Source organism: Sinocyclocheilus rhinocerous, unplaced genomic scaffold (genome assembly GCF_001515625.1).
Source record: "Sinocyclocheilus rhinocerous isolate Xijiao unplaced genomic scaffold, SAMN03320098_v1.1 scaffold824, whole genome shotgun sequence".
Taxonomy (NCBI): Eukaryota; Metazoa; Chordata; class Actinopteri; order Cypriniformes; family Cyprinidae; genus Sinocyclocheilus; species Sinocyclocheilus rhinocerous.
The window spans coordinates 127440-139545 of NW_015628342.1; the positions used below are offsets into that span (position 1 = coordinate 127440).

General features: G+C 33.2%; 1 protein-coding gene across 1 annotated transcript in view; it reads left to right on the forward strand.

Moving 5' to 3' along the window:
• wdr7 (WD repeat domain 7) overlaps positions 1–12106 on the forward strand; it is a 126290-nt gene that overhangs the window by 43750 nt on the left and 70434 nt on the right. The window contains exons 10-11 of the mRNA XM_016548936.1: positions 4881–4999; positions 7188–7311. Coding sequence (XP_016404422.1) covers positions 4881–4999; positions 7188–7311 — 243 coding nt within the window. The remainder of the gene's footprint in view (positions 1–4880; positions 5000–7187; positions 7312–12106) is intronic.

The window sequence follows — 12106 nt, forward strand, 5'->3', positions numbered from 1 at the left end:
ATTTCCCTAATCAGAGGAACTATTATTTGGCTGAACAGTCATTGCCAATTAGATTCAGACTGTTTAATGAAATAATAGTTAAAAATTAGAAAAAAAAAAGATTAACTACATTAACTAGTATAAATAAATAAATAAATAAATTTAGCCAAGGTGAGCAATTTCCAAAATGTTTTAAAATTCACTTTTTTAGGACTAAAAGAATGGAGTTTAATGGCTCTTAGTCCATGTGTATGTACTATTTTACTCCTGACTGAATAAAGTTTTTAGCAGATTAAAAAAAAAAAAAAAACAGAAATAGCACGTAGCAAACCTTTATAGTCAACCAGCATGAGTTTTCTTTTGCTAATACTGATATCTAATCAGCCAGTGGCTGATAACGGTACAAATTAATGGTAGCATTAAGTAGTCAAAAAAACACAAAATTAATTGAATGCTTATTTTACACAATGTTTTTGATATTAACAGAAGATGCTTTTTTATTTTTTATTTTAATTTTAATTTTATGATCCACAGACATGCTTTGACGATGCACAATTAGAGGGTCTCTGGATCTTTAAAGATCCTAAAAAGTCTTCAATCACAAATGAATGCCTTAAAAAGATCTTAAATCGGAGCCGAAAGTCGTGGCATTAAATGAAAATCTTCCTTGGTATTTTAAGTTGTTTTCTAGTACAAATATCTAAACATCCATAAATAAAAATACATCTACTTGAAATGCAAAATGAACATATGAAGTCTTGTTTTATAAGACATTTAGCAAAATTAAGTGTTTATGCTTAAACGTGTTTTCCCTTTGAATTAAGTAGATTTTTCTGACCTCATTGACAGATATTTGTTCTTGTTTTAATAATAAACTCACTTTATTTTGATAAATTTCTTCATGCCTCCTTCCATTTCTTTTTTTCTTTTTCTTTAATTGGTCTCAAAAAGACTTAGATTTAACCTTATAAAACCTAAGGAACCCTGAATTCAATTAACTCGTAGTTTGTACATTTGCTGTGTACTTTAATGTGAACGAAGAACAGATTCCCTTTACATTCATAATATAAGCATTCAAAAATGCTTTAGTTCAAATGATGTTTGGCTGCTACAAATATACCTAAAAATACTAACTTTTTTGAACATGAGCTCTTGGACCGATTTACTTTTTTCTGTGTGTTTTTTTTTGCTGTTTTTTAATCACTGGTATTTAAACATCAGCAATACGAAATGTTAAAAGTTGATCATATTGCTGTTAGATCAAAGTATTAGTCAAAATAAATAAGTAATAATAAATAATCTAAACAAGTTGTGCAGCTTTAGAACTAATACTTTTTTGTGTGTGACTATTGAACAATGTCAGCGATATCACAACGGCCAAATACTGTAAATACACTGATTGATCTCTGCTAAACGTGTGTAGTTGTAGAAACATGTTTGTTTGTGATTTTCTCTCCGTTCAGGACGCTGGCGCGGCTCACTGTCTCTCTGTCTGCATGCATGGCTTCGCTCTGCCATCTCTCTCTCTCTCTCTCTCTCTCTCTCTCAAGTGCTCATGGGATTTGTAGTTCTTGCTCACTCAGTCACAGCTGTAGATCTTCAGCAGTCAAGAGATCAGAAATATTAATAAACGTGTGTTTCAAGAACTGCATCTGCCATGTGTGAAAGACTGGAGAATGAGCTGAAGTCTCATTGACTTTCGAAAGGTGCCTTCTTGTCAGATGTGACCCTGGAGCACAAAAGCAGTCTTAAGTCGCTGGGGTATATTTGTAGCAATAGCCAACAATACATTGTATGGGTCAAAATTATAGATTTTTCTTTTATGCCAAAAATCATTAGGATATTAAGCAAAGATCATGTTCCATGAAGATATTCTGTAAATTTACTACCGTAAATATATAAAAACTTCATTTTTGATTAGTAATATGCATTGCTAAAAACTTCATTTGGACAACTTTAAAGATGAATTTCTCAATATTTAGATTTTTTTGCACCCTCAGATTCCAGATTTTCAAATAGTTGTATCTCGGCCAAATATTGTCCGATCCTAACAAACCCATACATCAATGGAAAGCTTATTTATTCAGCTTTCAGATGATGTATAAATCTCAATTTCGAAAAATTGACCCTTATGACTGGTTTTGTGCTCCAGGGTCACATTTTATTTTCTGTTTCTTCTCATTTCTGCTCGAGACAGTCAGGGAGAATATCGCAATCTGATTATTATTTTATTTTTGAATAATTATTAATTTTTCAGGTGCAGTGAAATGGCTTGTATGGAAATACCATCAGAAAATTTTAGTGAAATACAGTTTTTTTTTTTTTTCATTTTGATTTATCACAAACATATATAATAGCATAAATAGTTTAAAAGGTTGCATCGAAACAATTCTTTTAAACCTTCATCTCATTCAGATTTTGTTGAATTAATCATATTTTTCAATCTTTATCTAGGTTTCTGCACTTATTTTATAAAACATTTACTATTACATATACTACTAAATACCATGGTAAACTACTATAATAACAGAATTACTTATTAATGTTTATTAATGTCCGATGATTCTACAGTATAATAACTGATTTATTGCATTAAATAAGTTTTGGGAAATTGACAGCTGAAATTATTTAAACAGCTTTTTAATATTTATTTTTAATGCTGCTTTATGAACTATGATATTTTTGACTTTGTACTTCTATAAATTCATATGTCTGCAGGAATATTTATTATGAGCTAGTGAAGACAAAAGGGTGATTAAAATGAAAATAGCCTTAAACGTTAATGTTAATATTATTTTATATATTATTATTATTGATATATATATATATATATATATATATACAGTATCTCACAGAAGTGAGTACACCCCTCACATTTTTGTAAATATTTTATTATATCTTTGTTTAGATATTAATGGCTGTGTGTTGAGTTATTTTGAGGGGACTGCAAATTTACACTGTTATACAAGCTGTACACTCACTACTTTACATTGTAGCAAAGTGTCATTTCTTCAGTGTTGTCACATGAAAAGATATAATAAAATATTTACAAAAATGTGAGGGGTGTACTCACTTCTGTGAGATACTGTATATATATAATATTTATTCTCATACATTTATATGCATATATATTTATATGGATATATATTTATATATTTGTATGGACTTTTATGTATCACCTACCCAGTCATATTTTGGTGGTTTACCATGGTAAATAATAAGGATTTTAAAATTAGAATTGTTTTTGTTATACTCACACTAATAACCATAATAACAGTGTGTTTCTGATGGTGTTTAGATTTTAATTTCTGTGGATTTCTTGTGTTCATGTGATTTCTGTAACAATGTATTCAGTTTATTTTCCTTTAATAACTGCCGCTCAATTCCTCTAACACTGCTGGAGGCCTCTTTCTTTCTTTCTTTCTTTCTCTTTCTTTCTCTTTCTTTCTCTGTCTTTCTCTGTCTCTCTCTCTCTCTCTGCCTCCCTCCCTCTCTCTCTCTCTCTCTCTCTCTTTCTCTCTCTTTCTCTGTCTCTCTCTCTGTCTCTATCTCTCTCTCTCTCTCTGTTTCACGTCTCTTTTCCTCTCTTTGCAAGCTGCGATCGCTGCTCCGTCTTCTGGTTCAGGAGTGTCTCTCTCTCCCTCAGTCAATGAAGGTATTCTCTCTCTGAATAAAGGCCTCTCTCTCTCTCGCTTTCTCTCTCTCTCTCCTTTTCTTTAGCTGCGCTCTCTCGCTCGCTCTCTCTCCCGTTCATCTTGTGGGCCTGGCGCTCAGTGCCTGTGTGTGTTTATTGTGTTTGTGTGATTGGTTCTGTCTCTAGGTTCAATTCGCTTACACTCTTCTGCTGTACTTTGTGCTTGTAGTCGTTTCTCTGTCTGTCTGTGTGTAAATGTCTTGGACTGCATGCTTATTTTACATATATTTCTATATCTATACACACACATTTCTCCTCAGGTTTTAATAAACGTCTTTATAAATACAAATTAAATCATTAGTGCAGTTTTTATAAAGTATATAGGCGTAGTATACATATAAAACGCTAAATATTTATTTTATATTATCATGTTAAGTATTTATTTTAGTTAATATGTTAAATATTTGTACCATGTTTTATGTTTGTTTAAAAAATTTGTTTTTCTGAAATTAATTAATATTTTTAATGTTTCTTAAAAAAATTAAAAACATTTTAGAAAAAAAAGTAAAATATTTTGACATGAAAAATTAAAATATAAAATTCATTACAGATGGAAATAGTTACATTTTTGAAAATGCAGTAATGGAAATATTAGCAATTGTAATTTCCGAACATGTTCACTGTAAATTATTGAATGTATAATTTTCCACAAACTGTTTATAATGTAATATAATATGTGATATGATATGATTATATTATATTACATTACATTATATACTTTTATATTAATACTTCAGGGTTTCTGTTTTGCACTTTTTTCCAATCTTAGAAATTCAGTCTATATTATGAATTGTGTGTTTCTGTGTATTACATGAGTTTTGTATAAACTGATGGGCTGATGTATTTTTCTTAAAGGTAAGTTTGTTGTTTCATAAAGAAATTAAACCAGTTTCTTTGAAGCTGAATCAGTTTTCTCCTCTGAAAGTGTTCATGTGCATTACTGACGTTTGCAAGCTCATTGTTTTCCAAAAGCTCTTCCATATATTCCTGATATATGTGACTCTCTGTTGGATGTGGCTCATTTCCCCTCATGAATCGAGAGCGTTGCTGATGTTCCTCTGATGTTTGTGAGCCGTTTGGTTTTCCAGGTTCCTGTGAGGATGTGATTCAGCAGGGGTGTTGTGAACGGTGGTGATGGTCTGTCTCTCTGACCCTGTGCGCTTGTGTGTGTGTGTGTGTGTGTGTGTGTGTGTGTGTGTTTCTGTAGGTTGGAGTCAGCTGGCTGCCATGCATTGTGTCATGCTTCCGGATCTTCTGGGTTTGGATAAGTTCAGGCCTCCTCTGCTGGAGATGTTGGCTCGCAGATGGCAGGACCGCTGCCTGGAGGTATTCAACTTATTGAGATTTCAATAATTATATGCTTTCATTTAATTGATATACATCCTTTTTTGAGACTTAATTTTTCCTCAACGATTTTGAACTGAAATAGGCAGAGTTTGACTAGTCGAGACTTTAGCTAGTAGGTTATAATCTCTCTGTAAAGTAATGTTTGGTCACATAATTTGACACACACAAGAGATGTTTTGCAAGAGAATATATATATATATATATATATATATTCTCTTTGATATACATCCTTTTTTGAGACTTAATTTTTCCTCAACGATTTTGAACTGAAATAGGCAGAGTTTGATTAGTCGAGACTTTAGCTAGTAGGTTATAATCTCTCTGTAAAGTAATGTTTGGTCACATAATTTGACACACACAAGAGATGTTTTGCAAGAGAATATATATATATATATATATATATATATATATTCTCTTACACAAACACATTGCACAAACATCACAATTCAACTCAACATTGAAAATAAAAAATGTATTGATTAACAGTAGCATTTAAGTACTATTTTGCCCAAGAGTTTCTTTCTTTTTAACATCATTTAAATAGAATATCATATCATTACTGGAAAAGTTCTAGTAATCACAAGAAAATGACTAGAAAAGCTACACTTTTTAACTACTGAAATTGTAGTTGGTTAAAGTTTGTAGCAGTATTATTTTTAATATTAAGATACTATTAGTTTTTTTTAATATATTTTTTTATATTTTGAGTTTGAGTTTCATTTTAATTTTATTTAAAGTGTTAGTAATTTTTATGTATTTTTTTAAACAAAATAAAAATAAGAATGTTGCTTTGACAGCTAGCTTAAATAAAATAAGTTATTTTTTAACCATTTTATTTTATTTCAAGTAATGAAAATGTATGGTTGGCTTATTTTTATTTATTATTTTTTTTTTTTTAAACATTTTTAAATGTAAAATTTAAATTATTCTTTTTTAAAATGTTACAATGTTTAATTTTATTTTTACATAATTATTCTCATTTATAATATTAAAATTAATATAATATGAAAATTGCTATTAATATGAATGATATTGCAGTTTAAAATTAAAATAAGTTTTTTTTTTGTTTTAAATATCAGTTAATGTTTATTTTTAAGTAACAAAAATGCTTTTTGTGGTTCTAGTTTTGTGTAAAATTCTATAATAACCCTAGTGTTAGTTTGTCACTGTCCAACACAACTGATATTGTGTCTTTAATTATTATTTTTACATAATCGTGTAACATAATCACTTTTATAATAATGTTAAAAGTAAATATGTTTTATTTATAATTTAGCAGAAGTCTTTTGTTTTGTGAGAAGCGCTTTTCTTACTGCACCAAGCTCTGTGTTTGTGTGTTTGTGTGTCTGTGTGTGTGTGTGTCTGTGTGTGTCCGTGTGTGTCTGTGTGTGTGTGTGTGTGTATGTGTGTGTGTGTGTGGGTCTCAGTGTGTGTCCATCAGTGAGTCCTCACTGTGACTGTGGTTTTATGCACCTGCCCATCATTTGTTCATTTATCTGTCACTCCTGGTGTTAATGTCAGAGTGAACTCTACATGAGATGGAATCTGTCCATTCCTCCTGGTCATGGATTAGTCTATCTGCTGTTGCATTGATCTTCCATAATCTCCACTCGCTGCTTGATTACTGCTACTTAGACTGATCACAAGTGTGTGTGTGTGTGTGTGTGTCTGAGTGTGTCTGTGTGTCCGAGTGTGTGTGTGTGTCCGAGCGTGTGTGTCCGTGTGTCCGTGTGTCCTTGTGTGTGTGTGTGTGTGTGTGTGTGTGTGTGTGTGTGTCCGTGTGTCCGTGTGTCCTTGTGTGTGTGTGTGTGTGTGTGTGTGTGTGTGAGACGTGCGTGACTGCAGAGGTGTCGTACGCCACACTGAGAGAGAAATGAAGAAAGACAGACAGAGAAAGAAAAGAAAGAGACGCTCTGTTAAGCATCCTTAATCCTTTTTCTCGGAGGGTCGCTCTCTGTGTCTCTCGCATTGGCTTTCATTCATATCTGGCAGCTCGAGCACCTGCTAACCCCGCGGGACAAAGACACGCTCCGTCTCTCAATGGCTTCTCCGGCTGCTTTCAGGCGTGAGCTTTATTTGTGGCTTCATCTCAGCGGCCTGTGGTGTGCAGAGCTCTGCGGTGTCGGTGTGTAAACCTGACGCGTGTGTGTGTGTGTGTGTGCTGCAGGTTCGAGAGGCGGCCCAGGCGCTGCTGTTGGCTGAACTGCGGCGGATCGGTCAGTCGGGCCGGAAGGACACCATTGACATGTGGGCGCCGTATCTGCCGCAGTATGTGGACGCGGTCAGCTCTCGTAAGTGTCATGCTTCTGCCACGTCAAGTGTTCAAATAAAGAAAACATTTCACACACAATATGTATTATAAAGCATCAATACAAATCAACAAAAACCGTGGCAGGGATTAAATCATTAAATATAACTTGTATTAATTAACTTTAGCAATATATTATCTCTTATCTCTCTCTCTCTATACTATTTATCTATTTATTTATAATATTCATTTTATAATATAAAACAAACATGTATAAATAAAAAATTATATATACACACACACATACACACACTTATACACAGTACAGATACATATATTATGTAAACAAAAACTTTTATTTATTTCTGTGACAACTTGCCAGCATCCCAGTACATCCCTAAGTTCTTACAGTGAAAGTGTGTTTTGTACTTCCTGGCACACACAGGAAGTCAGATGCATCTTTAAAGGATGAAGCAGCACAAGCCCTGCTGCTCGTGGGAACGGTGGAGGAGATTCTGGACTGAATCATGAATCTTTGAGATTCTCTCCAGGATCTCAGCGATGGGAAATGTTTTGTTTAGTTTCGTTTACCAGCACAGACCTGATAAACCCGGCTGTCTCAGACCCTGCTTCTGCCACGTCAAGTGTTCAAATAAAGAAAACATTTCACACACAATATGTATTATAAAGCATCAATACAAATCAACAAAAACCGTGGCAGGGATTAAATCATTAAATATAACTTGTATTAATTAACTTTAGCAATATATTATCTCTTATCTCTCTCTCTCTATACTATTTATCTATTTATTTATAATATTCATTTTATAATATAAAACAAACATGTATAAATAAAAAATTATATATACACACACACATACACACACTTATACACAGTACAGATACATATATTATGTAAACAAAAACTTTTATTTATTTCTGTGACAACTTGCCAGCATCCCAGTACATCCCTAAGTTCTTACAGTGAAAGTGTGTTTTGTACTTCCTGGCACACACAGGAAGTCAGATGCATCTTTAAAGGATGAAGCAGCACAAGCCCTGCTGCTCGTGGGAACGGTGGAGGAGATTCTGGACTGAATCATGAATCTTTGAGATTCTCTCCAGGATCTCAGCGATGGGAAATGTTTTGTTTAGTTTCGTTTACCAGCACAGACCTGATAAACCCGGCTGTCTCAGACCCGCGGCTCATCAGAGCAGACGAGGAGTGTGAAAACACAAAATGTGTTCACACTCGCTTCGATTGTTTGCTCCAAACCCGAGTTCGATCCTCCCGCAGGTCTTGTTGGAGTGTTTGTGGTGTATTGATGTTCCTCAAACATTCTGCTTTGGGTTTGTTCTCATCAGTTCAGTCTCAGGTGTGCGCTCTGCTCTTTGTTTTTCTACTTTATGCTTTTTAAGAAAGAGTTGAGCACAGTTTTCCCCCTGTCTTCATGTTTTTCTAATTGAAACGGGATGTTTGAATCTAGTTCCGTTGCTTGCTAGTGATTGGCAGTTGGTTTTAGGGGCGGGGCATTCTCATTCTAGAGAGCGTCTGATTGGACAGAAATCTGTTTGGTTCAGGATGCAGCATCAATATCTTGCCATAAGAGAAATACTATACATTATACATGTGTATATCAGCTTGAAAGAAAAATGCATTTTGCCAGTGTTGAGAATAAGATTGTGCACCATTCAGAATTCAATTCAGAATGCTTTTTAAATTCCAATTAAAATTCAAGAATTTGAGTTAAATATGAATTGAGGAAGCAACCAGGATGCGGAGTTGTGGTTTGAATTTGAATTTTAAAAAGTAGAATTCAAATTAATTCAAATTTGAATCGATTCAAATTAGTGTTATTTTTTTAACTAGAAAATGTCAAGATAAATCTTGTCAAGCCGTTTTTGAAAGATTTTAAATTAAAAAGTAAAAACATCCTTGAAGTTTAAAGGTTTATAGGCCTTACGGACAGATAGAATGATAAATAGATTTTTTTTCAAAGAAATTAATACTTTTATTCAAAAAGGGCACATAAATTGATCAAAAGTGACAGTAAAGACATTTATAATGTCAAAAGATTTCTATTTAAAATAAATGCTGTTCTTTTGACGGCTACCACAGAAATATTGGGCAGCACAACTGTTTTTAACATTGATAATAATCAGAAATGTTTCTCGAGCAGCAAATCAGTATATTAGAATGATTTCTGAAGATCATGTGACACTGAAGACTGGAGTAATGATGCTGAAAATACAGCTGCGCATCACAGAAATAAATTACATTATAAAATATATTCACATAGAAAACAGCTATTTTAAATCATAATAATATTTAACAAATTTTACTGTATTTTTTATCAAATAAATGCAGCCTTGGTGAGCAGAAGAAACTTCTTTCATTAAAACATTAAAAATGTTAATTATTCCAAACTTTTGATCGTTACTTTAGATGATCTTAAAGCTAATAGACAATCAACTAAAAACATCTGAAAGGTTGGCAGCATGATTGTGAAATATGTATTACAAATCAGCAATTTCAGTTAAGATGTGCTCTTAGAAGACAGCTGACTGTGGAGGCAGTAGACTGCTCATTAGGGTTTATAACAGAGCCAGTGTCACCTACAGTATATAGAATACTGTGTGTGTGTGTGTGTCTCTGACTCTTATCGGCCGTTGATGGGAGGCAAGCAGTGGCCCCTGGGAATGGTTGCCATGGTGACGGTTGCTGGTCAGTGTAATGTTACCGTGGCAGCAGTGACCTCAGCAGGGTACAGGACTGCAGGGGTCAGTGAAAGCGATCCGTCACACACACACACACAGTTATCGAGTGTGTAACGCCACGACTGTCTTGTGGCATTTCAGTCTTTGCTCTTTCCTTGAGATGATCTTTTACAATGAGATGTTCAGAAACATCCAGATGTTTATATCAGCGCTGATCAATACATCATCAGTCCTAATTAGTGCTGTTCACTGTTACTGTTCCTCATAGCTAGGTTTACTAACACTGGGTATTAAAATTAAGCATGTAACTCGTCCTTGATTCCTCAAATCATGTGTTTTGTTGAAGAGACATTTTTTGGAGAATAGTATAACTGATATCATATTTAATGAATTTAATTATGAATTTAGTAATAAACTTATGGTTTCCACTTTGCAAATGGTAAATTTAGGAAAAAGTATTACATTAAATGAAAATCTAGTCAATAATTACATTTTGTTTTTAGTTCCTGCATGCAAACCAGAAAATGGAAACAGATCAAATGATGCAGATAAAAATGTACACTCGATTTTACATTGTAATTTAAACAAATTAAATCACAAGTGTCTGGCATTTTGTCTTACATCACTGGATATTTTTCGGCAATATTAGCAGATATTGAGATATTTTGGAGATTTTTGTATGTTTTTGTGCACTTGTTAATTGTTGTTTTTTTTCATATTCTGGAGATTTTTTTTAAAATATTTTTTAAAATGTTTGTGAACTTGTTAAATGCCTTTGCAGGTAATATTGCTTTTTTTTTTTGGAAAATACTATAATTAATTTGATATAATGATATTACATGTGAGTTTAATTACACATTTAGTTAAATATTTTTGAAAATGTTTGTGAACTTGTTAAATGCCTTTGCAGGTAATATTGCTTTTTTTTTTGGAAAATACTATAATTAATTTGATATAATGATATTACATGTGAGTTTAATTACACATTTAGTAATGAATTCATGGTTTTCACTTTGCAAATGATTGCATAATGTAATGGAGGAGAAAGTGTTGCATTAAAGGCAAATCTAGTCAATAATTATATATTTTTTGCATGCAAATCAGAGAATTGAAATCATCTGGTGCAAATAAAAATATACACTAGATTTTACATCACATTTTGAACAAATTAAATCACAATATCTGTCTTAAAACACTGAAGATCTTTTTGGGAATGTTTTATATATAATATTCCTCATTAAATATAAAGTTCTCATGCTGTCATGATTAATTTAGATTTATTCCCTGGTTTATAAATATGTGTGTAGTTTCTCTCACACAGCGTCTCTCTGTGAGTCAAGCATTCAATGGCACATTTTACTCTTCATATTTCTGAATCTTAAACACAGACTCATTTAGATGTGTGCGTCGCGTCAGCAGCAGCGCTGGAACGAGTCTCAACGGCTTTTGATTTGCAGTCAGACTGAAAGGTTTTTAAGCTAATCTGTGCCTCTATTCCAGTTAAAGGTCAGCTCTCGCTCTCACAGAAACAGCACAGATGCATGCTGGGCATTAGCTGCTCTGGAAATGAATAAATGACCTTTTCCTGTTCACAAAAACATGCGGAATAAACCAGAAAAACCACACACACGCAATGAAAGCCAGACAGGTGCATTCTGGGGTTTTTGTCATGGGTTCAATGTTATATTTAGCACAATTACCTCAAAAACGTGTTTTCAACATTGATAATAATCAGAAATGTTTGTTGAGCAGCAAATCAGCATATTAGAATGATTTCTGAAGATCATGTGACACTGAAGACTGGAGTAATGATGCTGAAAATTCAGCTGCAGATCACAGAAATAAATGACAGTTTAACAGGTATTCACATAGAAAAGAGGTATTTAAAATTGTAATAATATTTCACAATTTTGTTGTTTTTACTGTATTTTTTTTTTATTGTTTTCATTTTAGTTTCCAGGCTGCAGAGGGGACTAGACTTCATGCTTGACTGTGTGTGTGTGTGTCTGTGTGTGTGTGTGTGTGTGTGATCCTCTGTTCTGGGCTCTATTCACCCGTCACTTCATTAAGCAGACCTCCATGAACTTCACTCAAACACACACACACACACACACACACAC